This window comes from Echinococcus granulosus (assembly GCF_000524195.1).
Source record: "Echinococcus granulosus chromosome Unknown EG_S00016, whole genome shotgun sequence".
NCBI classification, from domain to species: Eukaryota; Metazoa; Platyhelminthes; class Cestoda; order Cyclophyllidea; family Taeniidae; genus Echinococcus; species Echinococcus granulosus.
The window spans coordinates 8,186-26,286 of record NW_020170396.1 but is presented as its reverse complement, the minus strand read 5'-3'; the positions used below and the strand labels follow the sequence as shown (position 1 = coordinate 26,286).

At 42.9% G+C, this 18,101-nt stretch overlaps 3 protein-coding genes across 3 annotated transcripts in view; 1 reads left to right on the top strand and 2 right to left on the bottom strand. All coding sequences in view use genetic code 11, as the record gives it.

Annotated features, from left to right (window-relative positions):
- Positions 1-4,199, bottom strand: part of EGR_03146 (Queuine tRNA-ribosyltransferase subunit qtrtd1) — a gene marked incomplete at both ends in the record, with an annotated part of 4,964 nt that extends 765 nt beyond the window's left edge. The window contains 7 exons of the mRNA XM_024492395.1: positions 1,962-2,118; positions 2,434-2,863; positions 3,376-3,475; positions 3,550-3,834; positions 3,870-3,933; positions 3,969-4,050; positions 4,082-4,199. Of these exons, the coding sequence (XP_024353069.1) occupies positions 1,962-2,118; positions 2,434-2,863; positions 3,376-3,475; positions 3,550-3,834; positions 3,870-3,933; positions 3,969-4,050; positions 4,082-4,199 (1,236 nt within the window). The remainder of the gene's footprint in view (positions 1-1,961; positions 2,119-2,433; positions 2,864-3,375; positions 3,476-3,549; positions 3,835-3,869; positions 3,934-3,968; positions 4,051-4,081) is intronic.
- A 1,020-nt stretch (positions 4,200-5,219) lies between these two features.
- EGR_03145 (Vacuolar protein sorting-associated protein 37B) lies at positions 5,220-6,020 on the top strand (the record flags this gene model as incomplete). Its single annotated transcript, XM_024492394.1, has 2 exons — positions 5,220-5,481; positions 5,704-6,020. 2 exons carry the CDS (start codon positions 5,220-5,222, stop codon positions 6,018-6,020), a joined length of 579 nt encoding a protein of 192 aa, XP_024353068.1.
- A 7,182-nt stretch (positions 6,021-13,202) lies between these two features.
- Positions 13,203-15,104, bottom strand: EGR_03144 (hypothetical protein; the record flags this gene model as incomplete). Its single annotated transcript, XM_024492393.1, has 1 exon — positions 13,203-15,104. The coding sequence occupies one exon, from the start codon at positions 15,102-15,104 to the stop codon at positions 13,203-13,205; it is 1,902 nt and encodes a 633-aa protein (XP_024353067.1).
- Between the last annotated feature and the right edge of the window lie 2,997 nt (positions 15,105-18,101).

The window sequence follows — 18,101 nt, the reverse complement described above, 5'->3', positions numbered from 1 at the left end:
AAGGTCACGGTGGAGGGCTGCATCACTTTCTGTTGTAGGTTTTAGACACATTACGATGACCTTTTGAAGCTGCAACCTCGTTCAGACATTGAGACACGAAAAGGTAAATTAGAAGTGAACCGTAAAGCATGAACACTGTGTAAAGTGATAATAGGGAGTTGTATCCAAAAAGAGACCCATAGGGCAGGTTGTGCAATTCATAGTTTACCTTAGAAGACAACGAGAATTCACGCATTTGTTCGTAGTCAGCGAAAATTTTTGGATTCAAAAAAAAACAAAACAATAAAATCAAAAGCAATTCCCAAGCCGCTCTAAGTGAGGAAAGAACTTGTCGTGCTTTGCTCTTTGTCAACCAATGGAAATGTACCAGTGTTTGTAAAAACCTTATTACCGCAAAAGTACAAAGCAAATACGAAGTTTATGAAGAAGGTGTTTGGTTAGAGCGATAACTCGGATACATGTCCAGGAAGGGAGTAGTAAACACAAAGGTAAACAAAACAAGTAATTGAGGAAGTGAGACCGTAAATGTCGAACGGAAAAAAATATTTTCAAATTTGAAATGTCAGTCTTTCATGTGATGGAACTCATAGGTGAGGCTTTGGGCACAAGTAGGAAGGAGGTGACAAGACCAGAATGCTTATGGTAGGGAAGGAAATTGAGAAAATCGCACACAAACATCCGTGAAACGTGGAAGGGGAGTGCGCAAATCCGTACATCTGCCTATAATGAGCTACTCCCTCGTGAACTGGTGCAAATGCAGCTTACAAGATAAATAAACAAGTTCTTGCCTTTTGCAAAATTAAATGACTACAGAAAGCTTTTGATCAGATATTATTTGCTGAAATAATCTATGCGTGAGTTTCCCATTTCAAGGAAGGGATGCTAATAACTCCCGGAAATTTGAGGGTAATAACGAAATGAGTTGGGCCACTATCAACCTCTCTTTTCCAAGGCAAACGCCTTACGAGTCACTTCGGAGACGGCATTAAACCCTGCATTGCATTGCCCTATAAGAATGAGAAGGTGATTTCACTAGCTGCGGCTACTTCCAGGTCATAAGCTGGTGCTTGACCTCCAACAAGTGGAGTGAGGGGGTCGTTTGGGGATAACCATTGCTATGTTCGTTGGCCTAGGCATGCAATACACAAATGTCATTTCCCATGCCAGCATAGTCAGCCAGCAAACCGTCAAACATGTGGAGCGCGTTTATGCCGTGTACACAAAAGAAGAGAACAGCAACCAAGAAATTGGTTGCCATCCAATTTTACTGTATGGCCCACGGTACCCACTTGCTTAGGTTTCACCAAGGTGGGTATAAACAAGTACAACCACCATTATTCAGATTAAACATTACTACAACATGGGAAGCTGAAATTACATCCACCAGCGGTAACCGACATTCTATTTTTTTCACGTAGGCTTCAAAATAACGCGAAAGTAGGACAAAGGTCAACAAGAAGCAACGAAATGATTGAATCGTGCATGCCTATCCTAAACACTGTATTTGAGCTGTCGGCGACACAAAACGAGTCTCTCAGGTTAGAATGCGCATACACTAGGCTGTACAGTCCCGGACCACGTCTGTAGCCTCTCAGACCTGCTTCACGCAACTAATGAATCTCCATCTACATTTGTATGAATTCTTACGACTTCGACAAGATTTGGGGCGACACATTGACAGAAAGGGCCTGTAGCACTTGTGGGGTTTGAATCGCAAAACGAGGTCGTTACGCAAGGAAAACTCCTACATCCAAGTCACGATTCCAAGTGATGGCAACAAGAACCGTCAATTTATAGATGTTTAAGAAAAAGGATACTTGGTTAAATTGTGAGTTTAACTTTCTGCTCGTCACTTTCCCACCCAATCAAGATACAGCATTTCTACTTATATAAATACAAGTAAAAATAATTGACACACCGAACACTTTCGTTGTAATAAAAGGGAAAGATGGACATTAAACATCGCCGTTTTGGATGGTCTTTATAGTCAAATCGATGTGTAGAAGGTCCTCAGGGAAGTGATGGGCCTTTGACATCTCCGCAAATTCATCCACTCGTCCATCCGCAATAGCCTGTCTCAAGTCGGCGAAGAAGGCGTAGCACTGTGTGGAATTGTGACTGAAAGACAGCAATCAATGGACATCAGTGGGATTCTTTTGAGCCTGGTTTTAGTCTCGATGTGGTGAAAGGAAAATGAGTTCTTTTACGCCACGCACTGGAGATTGTTACGGGACAATGCTAGGAGAATATCTGGATTCATCCAATGTTTTACGCATTGTTTACGATTGATTCAGCATATCTTCTGCCTAACTCTAAAAGCATTCCAAAGTTACACATTTCACCCCCAACGTTACTATTTCATTGCCTCAACAGACTTCATCTCTCAGCAGAAAACACCTCCTTAATAGTGACAGAGCAAATAAACCACCTTACATCATGAGGAGAATGTGAGCCAGCATCTCTTTCACACTATGCAAGTGTGACACATAGCCCTGATTGTGTCGCTGACATGCAAAGCATGGGCAATCCGGTTGCATCGGTTGTCGGTAAACTTCGGCCTTCAGGTCTTCCGCCTGCAGTGGGAAGCAAATCCAGGCAGAGCTGACCATGTCCTTGCGATATGCGGTGTACAGCCAGGCAATGCCACTACGGGTAAGACGGAAGGGTAGACTGCCGTCGAATAGATCGACGCCACAGAGACAGGCGCGGACCACTTCATCCGGCTGCCAGAGGTTGGTGAGAAAGCGTGGAAGGTGAGGAGGAAAGCGGGAGCAGACAGAGGAGAGGATAGAGAAGACGGTCTCCAAGTGAGATGACCGATCTCCCTCGAGGGATTCGTGGAAGAAGCCATCAAGCACGATGCCTGAAAGCATAGAGAAGGGTAAGGCTAAAGATAGCAGGAGGACTTGAAGTGTCAACACCAGGAATTCATTAGTAATCGCTTTGCATAGCCGATTCCTTTTATTTATAACACAAGTTCATAACGTTTGCTGTAAGGGCGAGGCTAAGAAACATAACAACAGTAAGGGCTAAAGGTCACTATCTGTAGATTTTGTTGGCAGAAGAATACCACATTTGTAGCATGATGATAAGATATGATGATACCTAGGGAATTAAAACTTCGTCCAATGCTAAGGAGCCCTCAATGAATGTTCGAATTGAGGCAATATGCAATGGAGTAGAATAACAGTCGCATGCAGATGCGCTTACAAAATATGCTACTCGATAAGAAGTTATTCCGATTAACACCACACCAGCTGATATCCGGCATTAAAAAAAAGCACTACAATCACCTCAAATATAAGCCAGAGAATACCAAAATGAATCACAGTAATTGATGCACATAAGCTAAGAGAAGGTAACAAATTATCAAACCAGATGCACGACTGAAATCCACGGAAGTAATTCCGCGGAGACGTTGATCAAGGTCATTTCCACCAGCCACAGAGATGAGAGGCGGGATTTTCTGAAGTTTCTGGGGGTAGAATCAAATTTCACTTTCTAAATACCAGGAGTTCATCTTAGTGTGTAAAAGCAGCAGTGGCTAACCTCATTCGATGCCACGATTTCCTCTAGCATAGACGCGTAGGATCTTGTGCGCTGCACCGACTTTTGACACCGCTTCTTTGTTGGTGCTGTTGAATCTGGAAAGGAGGTTTCGTTATCCACCGGCATCTGAAAGGCCACGGGAAGCGCATTGACAACACAATCGGCATACTGCTCCATGGTTACGGGCAAACGACCGCCAACAGCCCATACTTGAATAGATGTTTTATCAACAGCACGAGTCACGGCTGCTTCAGTAGGGTCATTTTGAAAAAGAATGACAGGAATCTTGGAGGTTTTAAGATAAGAAAGGTGAAAAATACCCCTAGACCAGAGTACTGGGCCAAGCCCTTGCCAAACTTTCGGAAAACCTTGAAACGTTCACGTCTGAAAGTAAAAATAAGTTATAAGCCGAACTGTACAGGAAATTTAAGGATGCGAATGTGAGGTTGGGTAAACCATAAATTTGTTTTACAATATCATTGGTGAGAAAAGGGACGGCACCTAAAAGTCAAATAAAACAAGTACAAAATACCAAATTTTGTGTAGAGGAGACAGTTAGGTGTGGTGAAGTTAACATCAGGGTAGTTATCTATTTGACTTATACACCCAATTCTGGGTAAGCCATCACGGCGTGACGGCTTAAATTTCATAATCCTTTAGAAGACGAGGCGTCCTTGAGAGTCGCTAAAAGACAAATCGGTAATAAGGATTTCAGCCCTCATGGATGAGCAAATTAGAAAGCTTGTACAATAAATTTTTAATTGCTACTTCTGTTTAGCCTACGTCTAAATAAATGCTTCATTTGCATCGTGAATATACAAGTTTGCATAGAAATTGAAAAATATGAAGTTAATCAAAAGCATTTTATTCTCAAATTGGTGCATGCATCTGGTGTATGCTAACCAGTGTTTGTGGATTTCCAAAAACATAGGTTTTATGCATTATACTCGCTAGGTTGGAAGATGCTGATAAAACGGGAACATTGACTTCTTTGGCTGCAGCTCATTTCTTTTAAGTCACCTAAATTTGAGAGTTTTCTGGATGGACTTTCATAGCTGGATTTTACTATTTTACGGGTAAAACTGACTTCAGCACGCAGCATAAATGCTCTCTTTTAGGTGCCCCCTTTCATATATTCAAAATCTTTTTTAGGCACCTTCTTATATGTGTCCATAATTCGGGGTTGCACGCTGTGGATAAAAGTACCTGACCAATTTTTTAACTGGAATATATTTGACCTTCTTAGCCTTCTGCCACCTTCTAATCCTTTGGTTCATTCCGGGGAACCCTTATCGGGTCTTTGTATTTGGTCTCAGTGGTAACTCACACTCTCAAAAGTATTTTTTCCTTTTTTTAATTCTTCTTGGCTCGTGAATTCAGCTAGAAATGCCGCGGTAACATTCGTTGCACAGGAGTGGAGCAATTTCAATTGGGAATCTGTTTTATGCATTGTACTTTTTCCACCACTACTGCGATGTTACGTTTATCATTTAGTATTTTGTTCTTAGCTTAGATGGTAAACTTTTTCATTTCGTGATATGCTGACTTGGTCCGCCTTTAGTTTTGCAGTCTCCGTTCGTATAATTTTCTGTTTATTCTAGTCACCGTAACCGATAGGCTAGAAATAATTAAGGCCCTTCTTGACCGTTTTAGGAATGCCATTTGACGGAATGGTTCCGGGGAATTTTGATGACAAGCTTGCTGGCATGAGCAAATCCGAATTAGATGATCTGTTTAATAATGACAACAAAATCCGTAAAATGGTACTGGATACACCAACCGTAAAAAAGCTCGAAGCTGATAAGAGTCGCCTCTGGAAAAGCAACCAACAAAAGGCCATTGAAAACCTTGGTCATGAACCCGCAATGCAAAAGACAAAAGCTGATTTGGTTTCTGCTCACCACAAATTTAACGAGGCCCTCAAGGAGTACAGTAATTATAAAAGCAAATTAGGTGAGTTTAGTGAGTTCTTATTCGTAAGTTGTTGTGCTTATATCAGCGTGCTTTTATGGATATAATGGGGTGCGTATTCAGAGGTTTATTCCGATCTTGTACTTTGATCGCGCCTTGCAACTCAGTCACAAGCAGTTTATCGTCAAGTTTGCCCATAGGAAAGCTCCAGGTTATTGGCTTTTATTTTCCTCTTGCTTGAAGATGAAATTCGTGGCTCCTTCTCGATCCAAACAATGCTAGCCTTGATGAAGGTGGCCAACTCTGAGGAGGACGAAATGTCTGAACAGTTACAGAAGAGTTTTCTCAAGAAACAGATCGGTTTAGAAGAGTTTCTCACCAAAATGCTCGACCTTCGGAAATCCTTTAACCTTCGGCGTATCAAGATTGAAAAGCTAAATGAAATGGAGAACTCGGCAGGGGGACAACATTCACACTCTCAACAACAACCCTGTGCACCCTCCTCCTCCTTGCCCTACCCCTCAGTTGGCCGAAGCCACGGCCTCTATCCCGGCCTGTAAATTGACTTTCCACAACCACTTCTTTCGTTCTCCACTTACCCCAATGATCTATTCAGTATGATTGGCTGCTTCTATCTTGCCGTACAAAAAAATCTCCTTTAACTCATTTGCGTATTCACTTCAACCCTCTTGTTCGTTGCGCTGTTTAGAATAAAAACGGTGGGATGTTTTTCCTTTTTTTTCCTGATTATGAGCATAGGCTTGTCTAAGTGTATGTGGTAGATTTGGGACCTTACTCAAATGAGTGCAGGTCTACCTTTTTCAAGTGATCGGTTTCACGTAGGGGCTATCACCTAGATATGTGCACAATGTCGAGTCGTTGTAATCGAGTAAGTGTTGAGTAGTCGGAAATATGACGCCTTATTCGCAACTTGTTGTACTGGTTGTTGCTAAGTAGCAGCGTTTGGATTGGCTATTCTCGAGTTTGGTGCCGATCTGAAGTTGACCGTCATGCGCACACGCGATCCGCAAAGCAGAAACCTGTGATTTCACCTGACAACCCACCTTTCGGCAATTGCCTCAATCTGTGACTTGTCGCCGTTCTCTGCCTCAAGTTTGTGAGTTACTAATTTTGTATACTGTTTAGAATGTAAAACTACCCCATGATAGGCTTATAAAGTGCTCCAGTGTGGTTAAACTCGATTTCTCTTAATTGACTTACTGTGTTTTTGTCTAATTTTTCAATTATATTAGTGCAGAAAATTTTTTCTGTTTCATTTGTGCTCGTTTTTTATGGATTTGGGAAATAAATAAGGACGACATACGTTCAATATCAAACTCAGTTTCAGAGGACGGGATGCGCTGTGGCGCAGAGAGATTCGGGGCGGTGTTCTTTTCTTTGGATACTTTTTGTATAAACAGCTAATTTTGAGGATTTTTGAGATATTTACGTAATGAATTATTTTTGTGGTCGAACACCTTTGTAATATGGGCCTGTAAATGCTTTCGGCGTAATTTTCCACACTTTTATAGTAAAAACCCGATTTACTGAAGTAGAGGAAAAATGTACTTCCACTGTAGCATTCTGTGTTATTCCTGAAGACGAGAGAAGCCATAATACTAGAATAGAAATGATTTTAGTGATATATAGAAGGACTGAAAGGGCTGCTGACGTGGCCAGGAGGCTCGGACGTAGCATGGCCGTGCCCTTCTCAGTGCCTCCGTAACCAAGCAAGCAGTCACGGTGTTCTACTACAATGATTTTGCTTAAAAAATTTCTCTCATTAGTTGAATTGACGAGCAATTGTGAAATCGGCAACACAATGAGTCGAACAATTATTCAGCTACTCCTACTTCGACCAGTTAAAGTAGGTTAAAATCTTAATAAACGCAGGCAAAAGTAGGTGGTGGTTTCAGTTTGATTCGACATCGGTGGCACTGCTTACTTGGGGTGCTCCTCACCTTCGATTACCATGGATAAGAAGAGTCTATTGTTGGGTCAAAAATTACGGTCCACCCTTGTATTATCTGCCTACCAATTTAAGTCCTCCTAATAATACAACCATCTTTATCGTTCCACTTTAGCATTCGTAGATTAGGTCATAAAAGCTAAAATATACACAGAAAGTGGGTTTTAATTTCATCCGCTGGAATCAAAGCTACAAAAGTAGAAACTGATGCTTCAAAGAGCCACTGGGGGCAGAGTTCATTACTTTATTAATATTGTATTCGTGATTTCGCTTTGTTGGTAGCGTAGCTTCCTGGGTCTCCCTTGAGGACTAAAGAATTCATAATACTGGGATGGAAAATGTATTGCCAATGTACAAAAGAACTGGGGAGTAACTTACATGGTCCGGAGGTCATGCCGCCCAGCGGAAGTACAAAGGCGGGGTCTTAAGAGTCCGGAAGACCAAAATGAATTGTTGGACAAATAAGCAAAGTGCTACTCGGCCCGCTTTAGTCATCGGATTTGCGTGTAATCAAGACGATACTTGGCCGCAACGTCAGTGACACTATCTTGACGATTTTACTGGACCTGGAGTTTTCGCCTGCATGAAAACTGTATTAGAGGGGAAGTAGAAATGTGTATTGCTAGTCGTAAGCGCTAAAGTAGAGCCAGTTAATAAAAAAACAGGTTTAGAAATAGTTTTGTGGGATGAGGATTCGCATCTATTCCACCTTGCTGATTTGTTAGCACTTCAGTGCTGCACAGTCATGCCTATCTGGATTCTCTCCACCCACTAGGCAGGTGGGGGCGGCATCGTGTGTTCACATCATTGTCACCATAACACAGGTAGTGTAGACAGCTCTGTAATGAACTTTTCCTGACAGTTCAGGGCTAATTTCTTTTCAGCTGCTAATAGCATTCCTGTAGAACACGAGACTGTTAGTTACCACAGGTTGACGCTATTTTCAACCTGCTAGGGACCATTCCGGATTCTCCCATCCACAGCATATGCCCTTCCTCTGTCGCGTTAAGGTTTAGCGTCCAGTAATGCAAATCAGAATATTTGGCCTTTGGGATCGGATTTGCTTTCCACTGCCACCAATGCAGCCTCTCGAGTCTTCTCTGACGTCGAAAGAAGACAATACCAGGGCAGTACATATATTAGTGACGCATAGAAGGGCTCGAGGAGGGCGGGAAGAGTACTGTCATTGGCTCGGAGGCCAGGCCACCCAGCGGTGGTACAAAAGCAGAGCTTTAAGTGTCTGCTAAACGAGAGGGAATAGTTAAACAAATCTGGTTTGACTTCAGCTCTAATTTTACAATTTTGACAGGTGATAACAGGACGAGTAAAAAAAAGCGAATTGTAAAAGCATTGTTGTGTAGATCAATCCAGGAACTCGTCTCTGCTTTTTTCATTTATTACTTATCAAATTCTTTCGAAGCCCCGAACATATATTTGGAAGAATCACTTACAGCTTTCTGTTATTGTGATTAAGTTTTGTCATTCTTTTCCCTGGTAGCCTTTTTTTGCTAGTCACGTTTGAGCCAAATTGGAACCCAAGAATTTAAAAAAAGAACGAATGTCCTGGAATGAAAACTGAATTTTTTTCATTGTGGTGTATTCCTCTGCTAATTTTTTATACCTATTTCAGAGCTTTAGCTGAACTGTCTATGAAGGGCCTGCATTATTTCTTAACCAGTGCAGAAGTGCTGGTACTTGTTCGGCTTCCACAGTGCAATGATGCATCTAGGTTTTTTTCACCCACATTAATACCTCACTTATGGAAACAGTCCTTCAATTTATTGCACCATTCAACCTTTTGCCGCTGGTCGAAAGGACTAAGCTGTCCTGACGACCTGTGTGCACTAACTTCGCAATATTTTAAAGTTCTATCCCTTATACATCAATCAAGCATCAATGATCAGGCAAATTACAGGCTGAATGGTGGCTTAAATTGCTGACAAGGCTTTGTCTTTAAAAATATCATGATCTGGGTCTTCATTGATAGAAGTTATTAGTGGGTATGTAGGACCTTGACGCCATTCTAACAACTTACGGATGAGCAGCTGAAAGTCCCATTACAACACTGCACCATGTTTAACGTCTTTTAGTTCGTTCACGAGACACTTCACCACCATCGGTTGTTTTTTTATGCGTGAACTAACACCGCTGTCTCTTGTCTGAATTCACGGTTTACTCTGAGCTGGCTCGCGATATGCGCGCCGGCTACCAGAACAAGCTTGCGCCTGTAAATGAGTATTTTTCATATGATTCAGCCTCCAGCTGAGGAGATTCATTACATCTTTGTGAAATTTAAGCATCAATTTAAATCCTGCAGCTTTTGATTGAAACCGACTGAATAAAAGCTTTCAGAGGCGAACTTGTGGTTGGATCGATGGTGCGATTGGTTAATTGAGTAGGACCAATCAGATTCCCAGACGAAATGCAACCAATGGGTAGAAAGCAATTTTCTTCCACTACGACCTGGTAAAAATCCTCCTTTTTTCGTTTTATATTATCTTTCATTAATTCACCAGACCTTTCAAGTCATAAATGAGTCATACTTTATTTCAGAGACCTATTTTGAGGAGTGGCATTTGCCAATTGCCAATATTTTTTGATCAGATTAATGTGACATTACCCACCTTTATGATTTATAAAACACCAACTAATGCCAAGTGTGCCTACACAGGAAAAGGAACCTATCAAAATCCTCTATTCTTACTAATGGCGGCAAATGATGAAGTGGTTGCATCAGCCGACAAACCACTCGGTGGCCGATGCGTGTAGACATGCGGTGGGAGTCACAAGTGCAGGAATGGAAAATGTCAAATGACTGCTAGAGCTCATTTGAATTAATGTATCATGACTAGATATTTACCGTTGAGCTAATGCTGTCTGTTGTCTACAAAGATACTTACCTGATATTTAACTTCACTTTTTCTTATTTTTACTAACTGACTTGTTGACGTTACAGGTGGGATGAATGAACATTCTTAGGTCCATGAGGCAGACTTTCGAAAGATATTGGCTTATATGAAAAATAAAATGAAATTAAAGGAGTAATGAGGCTCCCAAATTACCACTTCTATTATAATTTAGCGGCGTGCGTCAACAATTAAATTTCGTCTCGAAGAAACCACCCCTATGAAGAGGATCTGGCAAGTGGCAATGTGCCAAGGAATGCAGCCTATGCTTACGAGGTACCTATTAACTACATAATCTTGCTACAAATTTAGTAAAAGGCTCTGTGAGAAATTTACGAGGTGGAATGTAATACTGTGATTGCTTGTTTTACCCTCGGTTTTGGTAAGAGGGAAGTTAAGGCTCCACCATTATACTTCCTCTGGGCGGCACCGCCTCCGGGCCATGGCAGTAGCCGCAACCCCTCTGTGTGTTGTCAGTACATATTCGGTCCTATTCTATGTCTTCTTTCGTCTCTGGGGAAATCTTGGGGTGCTATATTGGTAGCGGCGGAGAGCGAACACGATCCTAGGAGACAGCTACACTGATTTTCATTTCTAAATGCTAAACCTTGACGTGGTGGAAGAAGGACATGGGGTACGGATGGGAGAATCGGTGACAACCTTCAGCAAGAGGGTTGACAATGATGATTACCTCTGGAAACTAACCTGGTTACGCAGTCTGGAGGATTGCTATTAACAACCATCTGTCGTACCTGGACGAAGATGTCAAGGGGGTGAACACGCGATACCGCCCCCACCTCTCTACCAGGTGGATAGAACCTACATAGCCAGTTACGACTGGGTGGCATTGAAGTGGGAACAGTGGCAAAGAGAAATAGACACGAAACCCTATCCCCACGGTACTAATTTTAAACCCCGCCCTACTTTATATGGCTCTGCTTTTGGGCCAGCGTTGAAATATGCAACGGTCTGCACATTCGCCCTTTCCCCAGTGCAGCCATTAAACAAGGCGAAACTCGAGATCCAGTGAAATTGCTAGGACGAATCAATGACGGTGCAGGCAGGTATATTCTTAGTTGCACGCAAATTCGGTTACTAGTGCGGTTGGTTCGTAGGTGTTTATCCTACAGCACCAACTGCGTTGTGATGGCACCAAAGGCGACGCCCAAAAGGAGAGAGGAGCTGTGTCGAATAATTTGGTTGTTTTTTTTTGGCCCACTTAAGGCTAGGCTGCACGGTCTCCGGGCCATGTCAGTAGTCCTCAGCCCTTCTGAACGTCTGGAATACGTATTCAGCCCTAGAATTATGACTTCCTTTGTCTTCAGGGGAAATTTCATTCTCATTTAGCAATTAGTTCCAGGTTACTTGAACGCCTGAGATGACGGACGCTGAAGACTAAGCATAAGGAGCTTCAAGGTTAAGACTTAGAATAAATTGGGTTTCTCATAAAAGAATAATATTTGTTTCCTCATTCATAATGTTGCGTAATATACCCCGGTTGCACGCAATCCAACCTCCACAACTGGGCCCTGAGACCATTCAACTGATCTTAATGGAGCTGTTTCCTGTCTTACTCCTCATAGCGCGTAGAGGTAACTTGGATGCTACGCTAGTGACAGCGGAATGGGATGTCCTGGACAATTCCTGCTCAATGAGACGATTATGGCGACGTTGGAAGAAGACGTGACTAAACGGGTTGACTAAGGAGGAAAGCCTCGTCTATGAAAGCCGAATCGGTCCCCAAGCGGAGCATGAAAGTGGCAGCCGAAGGATTTGAATTCCCATTTCAATATTCTAAGCCTCAATAAATGCATAATTGCATTGACCAGTATGCAGAACCTTCATTGTTTCTCCCCTCTACCCGCGATTTTAAACCCTCTGACGCTGAGAAGGGGATAAATTGGGTGGTAAAAATCTATGCAAAGTGGGGATTTGTGTCCTCTTTAAGGATTGACGGGGTTGTCTCAACTACCAGGTTTCTCCAACTCGGCCGATTGTCACCTAAAGAGCATGTTCAAAACGCATACATTACACATACCTACATTTATAACTATTTAAATGTCCAGAATTCACATTTTACTACTCAAGTATTCGCTTTTGATTGTATATGTCAAAAGAACAACATTCGCGTCACGAGATGAAGCATCACAGGGCTTTTAGGTGTAGAGATGTAATTAACAAACTCCTCAGAGACTTGCCTTTGGTAGATCCTTAAAATTTGTCAATCTAGTGCTTCCTCACACTTTAATGTCTCAGTAATCACCTCCATGTAGAACGAAAATTAACGCAGATTTCATTTCAGAGGGCAGCTCCAAAAGCATAAGTCAGAAGTCACCAGCTGTTTGCGCCTTGCTTTGACTAAACCACCGTTGAGTATGTTGAAAATGGCTGCATAGCTTTTGGAAGCTATGTAGCTAACGTAGCTGCAGCCATTAAATTCCACCATCACTACCTGTAAAACGATACACTGTTGCCAGTCGAGACATGGGCAATTCACTTCGTCCATCGACTTCTAGAGAGGCATGATCTAGGCGGGCAAATGGGGAGCATGTTTTTCTGCAGTCATTTCGCAGAAGCCTCAAGAAAGGGTAGTTCTGTACCGGTAGTACCGCCTCATCGTATTGAAAGGACTTTGACTGCTGAAATGTAGTGTGCGAAGCCGATGCAGTCAACAATAAAATCAAATGACGTTTTACACGGCGGTCCTTAAATAAAAAGAATATTTGTTAATTTTCCAGGGGCGACATATACGTAAGTAGCGAAGTAACAACATAACGATCCCCATCAACACCAACTCGGAATTGACATAGAACATCAAACACCCAATGATCAAGGTATATTCACAACAAACAATTCCCACAACAAATTTAATGATACTGATCAATCATTTTTTTCGTCGTGGCAAAACACTCGTTTGACATGCATCGGCTGAACCAGGAATTGGAGGCTCTCTGTATAAGAGAAGACAATCCAGCTACCTCACAGGATATGAAAAGTGAGAGCTCTTCAATCGAGAAGGGCTCACTGCCCCTTTTCCCAAACTTCTCGATACAATTCATGAGCACTTCCTCATTCTTGGTGAGGACAGCCGAATCAATCCTAGACAGGTTCCCAAAAGACCTGGCAAAGTCGGGTGAGAGACTTGAAAGGAACATTAAAATGGCCGACTCGCCGTAGAGTGGGAGGTCAGTGAAGGGGTTCGAAACAGCCATACAACCCAAGGCACAGGGTCGCCAAATTACGGAAAGAATTAACTTTGAGGCAGAAGAACGAGGCTGATCTGTGAAGAACTTTTCCAATTGGGGCAAGTGTTCCGGAATCGACATAAGAGAGGAGTGCTTGTAGAATTGGAGAGAGACATCGTGACCTCCCAATTTCAGCATCTTGCTGTAGAGGAGAATCGCAAAAGGCGGAGTTCTGGGGTCGCAGTGAAGTGCGAGGTCAACGAAAGTTGGAGGAAGAAAAGACACCAAGTTATTCATGGGAGCAGAGATAGGCGCGGTGGTTGGCTCCTCAACATGTTTGGTTGGTTGAGCAAGAGGTTCTGGAACTATGTTATCCGTGAGCAGCGAAGAAGAGGCATGCCCGCCAGATCTAACGAGACCCATTGGAACGAGGAAGCTATCTAGTAATTGCTCCATTTCTTTAAGACGATGAATCAATTTTGGGTCGTCATCTATTTGGCCCCCAGAAGGCGAGATGAGAGAAGACATCTGATTGGTCGTGGGCGCAGAAGTCGGCTTCTCAATACGTTCGGCTGGTTGAGCAGGGGGCTCTGGAACTTTGCTACCCGTGAGCAAAAATGAGGCATGCTCACCGGATTTAACGAGGCCCATCGGAACGAGAAAGCCATCTAGTAATTGCTCCATTTCTTTAAGACGATGAATCAATTTTGGGTCGTCGTCAATTTGGACTCCAGAGGGTGAGGTGAGAGAAGGCACCAGATTGGTCGAGGGCGCAGAAGTCGGCGCAGCGGTCGGGTTCTCAACATGTTTGGTTGGTTGAGCAGGAGGTTCTGCGACTTTGCTACCCCCGAGCAGTGAAGATGAAGCATGCTCGCCAGATTTAACGGGACTCATCGGAGCAAAGAGGCTGTCCAGTACCTGATCCAGTCCATGCAGAGGGTGAACCACCCTTGAGCAGTCACCAGTATGACCGCCAGGAGGCGGAGCGGGAGAAGGGATCGAATTGGTCATGAGAGTGGAGATCGGCGCCGTAGTTGGCTTTTCAACGCGTTTGGTTGGTTGAGCAGGAGGTTCCGGGACTTTGCTATCCGTGAGTAGTGAAGACGAGATATGATCGCTAGATTTAACGAGGCCCATCGGGACGAGGAAGCCATCCAACATTTGCTCCATTTCCTTAAGACGATGAAGAAACTCCAAGTCGTGATCAGACCGGTTCTCACCCTCCTGCTGTGATTGAAGGTGTTTGCCGAGCTTAGAAACGGGAGCCACCTTTCTGACAATATATTTATCAAGATTCATTTCGTTGGATACCTCAGTATTCAGAGCAGCCTTGGAAGTCTGTTTCTCTGCTCTCTGGTCGGATTCTACATGTTTGCATCCTTGTTGTTGTCCCATGGTCTCTAAGGCCTGACCAAGTTTTGATCTAGCACCCGATTTGTTAACAAGAAAACGGGAGAATTGATCAGTGGGCCCAGTGGTACTTGCCGTTGGAATTGGCTGACCCGCAACGCTCATTTTGTACATATTGTCAGTATGAACTATGTCATCATCGGTGTCCTCAACTACTGGATTAATACGGTACATGGTGAAGCGAACGCGTATGGAGAGGAACGTTCGCAGCAGGCGCCTTAGAAGTGAAAACTTAAAGCTATTTAGTCAACAGAGGAATGTCATATCATTCCTAACTCAAATCAAACAAAAAATTATTTTGTTTATAAATTGTTTTAACTTTTACGTAGCACAGTGACGCCTAAAAATGGTAGAATGTTAAAGTATTTTCCTAGAGGCAAAATTTAAAGTAAGAACATGTCTAATAAAGGCAACTTCTTTGAACAAAATTAGAAGTAATTTTTAGGCAAAAAATCGTTTTCCATTGCTTTTAAGTTTCTTTTAAATAATTAGAACCCACAGTAATATGAAAGAAATCATGTGGCCAAAATGATGAAAATGCAGCATAAGCACAAATTCCAAGATGAGAATCCGAATTTGGCTAACAAGGAGTGGGAAAAAATTGCTAAGATATGTAAAATAGAGAACGATTGGTGATGCAGTCTCGAAAGCATCGGAACACCTGGATAAGGAGGCGCATTTTATAAGGAACGGAAAAGACATGGTTTGGATATTAAAAATGTGGCATGAGTAGTAAAGGCCATAGGAGGCAAATTTTCTTACTTCTAAGAGTACGCTATAATTAAATGGGAAGAGCCTCCCTATGAATGATCAAATTTGTACTTTATTTAAATGTTTAATAGGGCATGCGATCTTTCGAACTGGCCACTTGAAATAGGCTTCTGATGGCTGTTTTGTGTATTGGCGTGTAGCGAAGTCCTGTTGTTGACATCTATTTGCTGTGCTATCACTATTGATACTTACTTCCGGGGGACAAGCATTTACAGTAGTTTTGACCGTAGTATTGTCGGATTCTTCTCCTGTTGGACTAATTTGTAGTACGGATGAATTCATATTGACATTTTGATGGTAGGTGTTGCTTCCACGTGAGCTCCAAGACTCCCGCTGTTTGTGCGGTAGTCGTCTTATTTGGTCTCCAAACACCATTAATGGATTAATTCAGTGGACGCTGGTAAGAGTACGCGGCGGTTTCATGTCTGTCTATGATCATGTAAGGTGTTTACTGCCTTACCCCACGGTGATTATTGTTGTCATTGGGTGTAAGCTCTTCGTTTAGAAGGCATGCAGGTTTCGTTCCATCCGACTGTTGTTGAGTGCCACTAAATATGCCACAGTGGATGGTCTTGCGTACAGCTATTGTACCAGTGCGTAACTTCTTGTAAGTGTGAAGCTTTCTGTTTAGTATTTGCGGTTAGGTTATAATTGATGCTCTGTGCAGTGAAGAGGGTGACAAAACAAGGTTAGTAGATTATTGTTTGTTGTGTTCAATTATAGTGTGCAAATACTAATTTTGAGTAGTGACAGAGAAGTTGTTTGGCAAGGTGATTGTCGTGATGATGGCGGCTATTGGTCCTGAATGAGGTGCCATGCAATAGTGCACTTTTCAAATGTAATTGAGACTGAAATGGTATTGTGGTTGAATGAGAGACAGACCGCAACAATCGTGTTACGGTTATGCTGAAAGTGATCAGTGTCCGAAATTGTCGCTCTGGAACTGCAAGAGAAAAGTGGCCATTTCGCCCTTCGTGTATGTCTATTCGGATTTGGGGATTTCTAGAGGGGACATTCTTGCACAATATTTCAGTGGTTACTTTCAGCAAAACGCATGCCCTATGCCTAGCACTAGGGGGAATTTGCCCATTGCGAGCTGAGGAACTAGATTTCGCCTCACACTTGGGAAGTCAGCTTTTGTAACTGCTATTTTGGCTTTTTCACATTTCTCCTTATAGATCAAGCCATACGCACAGCCTTTAAGGTCCCCATTTTAGTAGAATCTAATCTCTACTCCATGGCGCAGCCTTTATCCACTATACCATTTTAGAGGGAACTTCTCCTTTTTAAACTTCCTTGGTTATGCTGCTGTTTGGAGTCAGCCAAATACCAAGTCAAGTGTAAAATTGTCCGCTGTACTCAATATACCCAAAACTTGATGTACAAGGCTTGCATAAGAGGCAGAACACAGTGTGAGCTGTCTGTGTATTTACATGCCTTGATAAGCGCGCTCAGCAGCCCGGATCTGTGCAGGAAAGCCTTACATCCGTATTATTGCCTTACAGTCAAGTACTCTGTGGCACGATCTGAATCTGTTCACGCAAGGGCGCAGCCTTGTAGTTAGCTGCAGCTCCTGCATCTAGGATGCGGATTTATTGCCCAATGGAGGCCAGACTCGACGTGGCTCGTGTGTTCCCCACAGAAATGACCTGTCTATGGTTACTTCATTCCATAATCCTACTGCCTATCTTGCGGACTGCGTAGCTCTGTTGGGAGGTGAGGGAGTGGGGGGAGTATTGAAATCAAAGCCTTTTTTACGGACAGGATAATTTTGCGTACAGTCGAGTGTACCGTGGATACTCCAGTGATCGCCTTTCAAAATCGACATTGCCCGTGGTAATGAGAAAATGTCATTAGCATGGTGATTGTTTTACTGGTGCGATTTGTCATTTACACGTATTGGTTCGCCATGCTTCATCTTTATGGCATGTTGTTTTGACTGGTAGGATTGATGCTCCACGAAGAAGTCCACAAGCCAGAGGAGCACGTGTAGAAGCAGATATATCAGGATGAGCAGTAACAGATACAGCATTAGAGGATGGTGATAGTGAGGGAGAAGGTGATGCAATTGCGATTGCATGCAAAATTTAAATCAAGTTTTATCGATTCCTCTAATCTTTCAATGAAGCAAATAGCCGATCGAAGAAGTAGTAAATCAGTCAGTCAATTGATGCACCAAATTGGAAGTGTCATTTGAGGCTTGACTCCCTGCTTGAACGCCATACACATAGTGACGATGAGTAATTCTGCGAAAGCTTTGATAGAACTGGAGATGAGGTGGTTATTTGGCCTCATTTGTCTCCACCTTGTCTGTGCGGACGGACACGTCGCCAGCGCATTGGCCAGCCGTATTGCGAGATTGCATTTGGAAAGGCTTAATTTCCGCCTCTGTAGGTACTC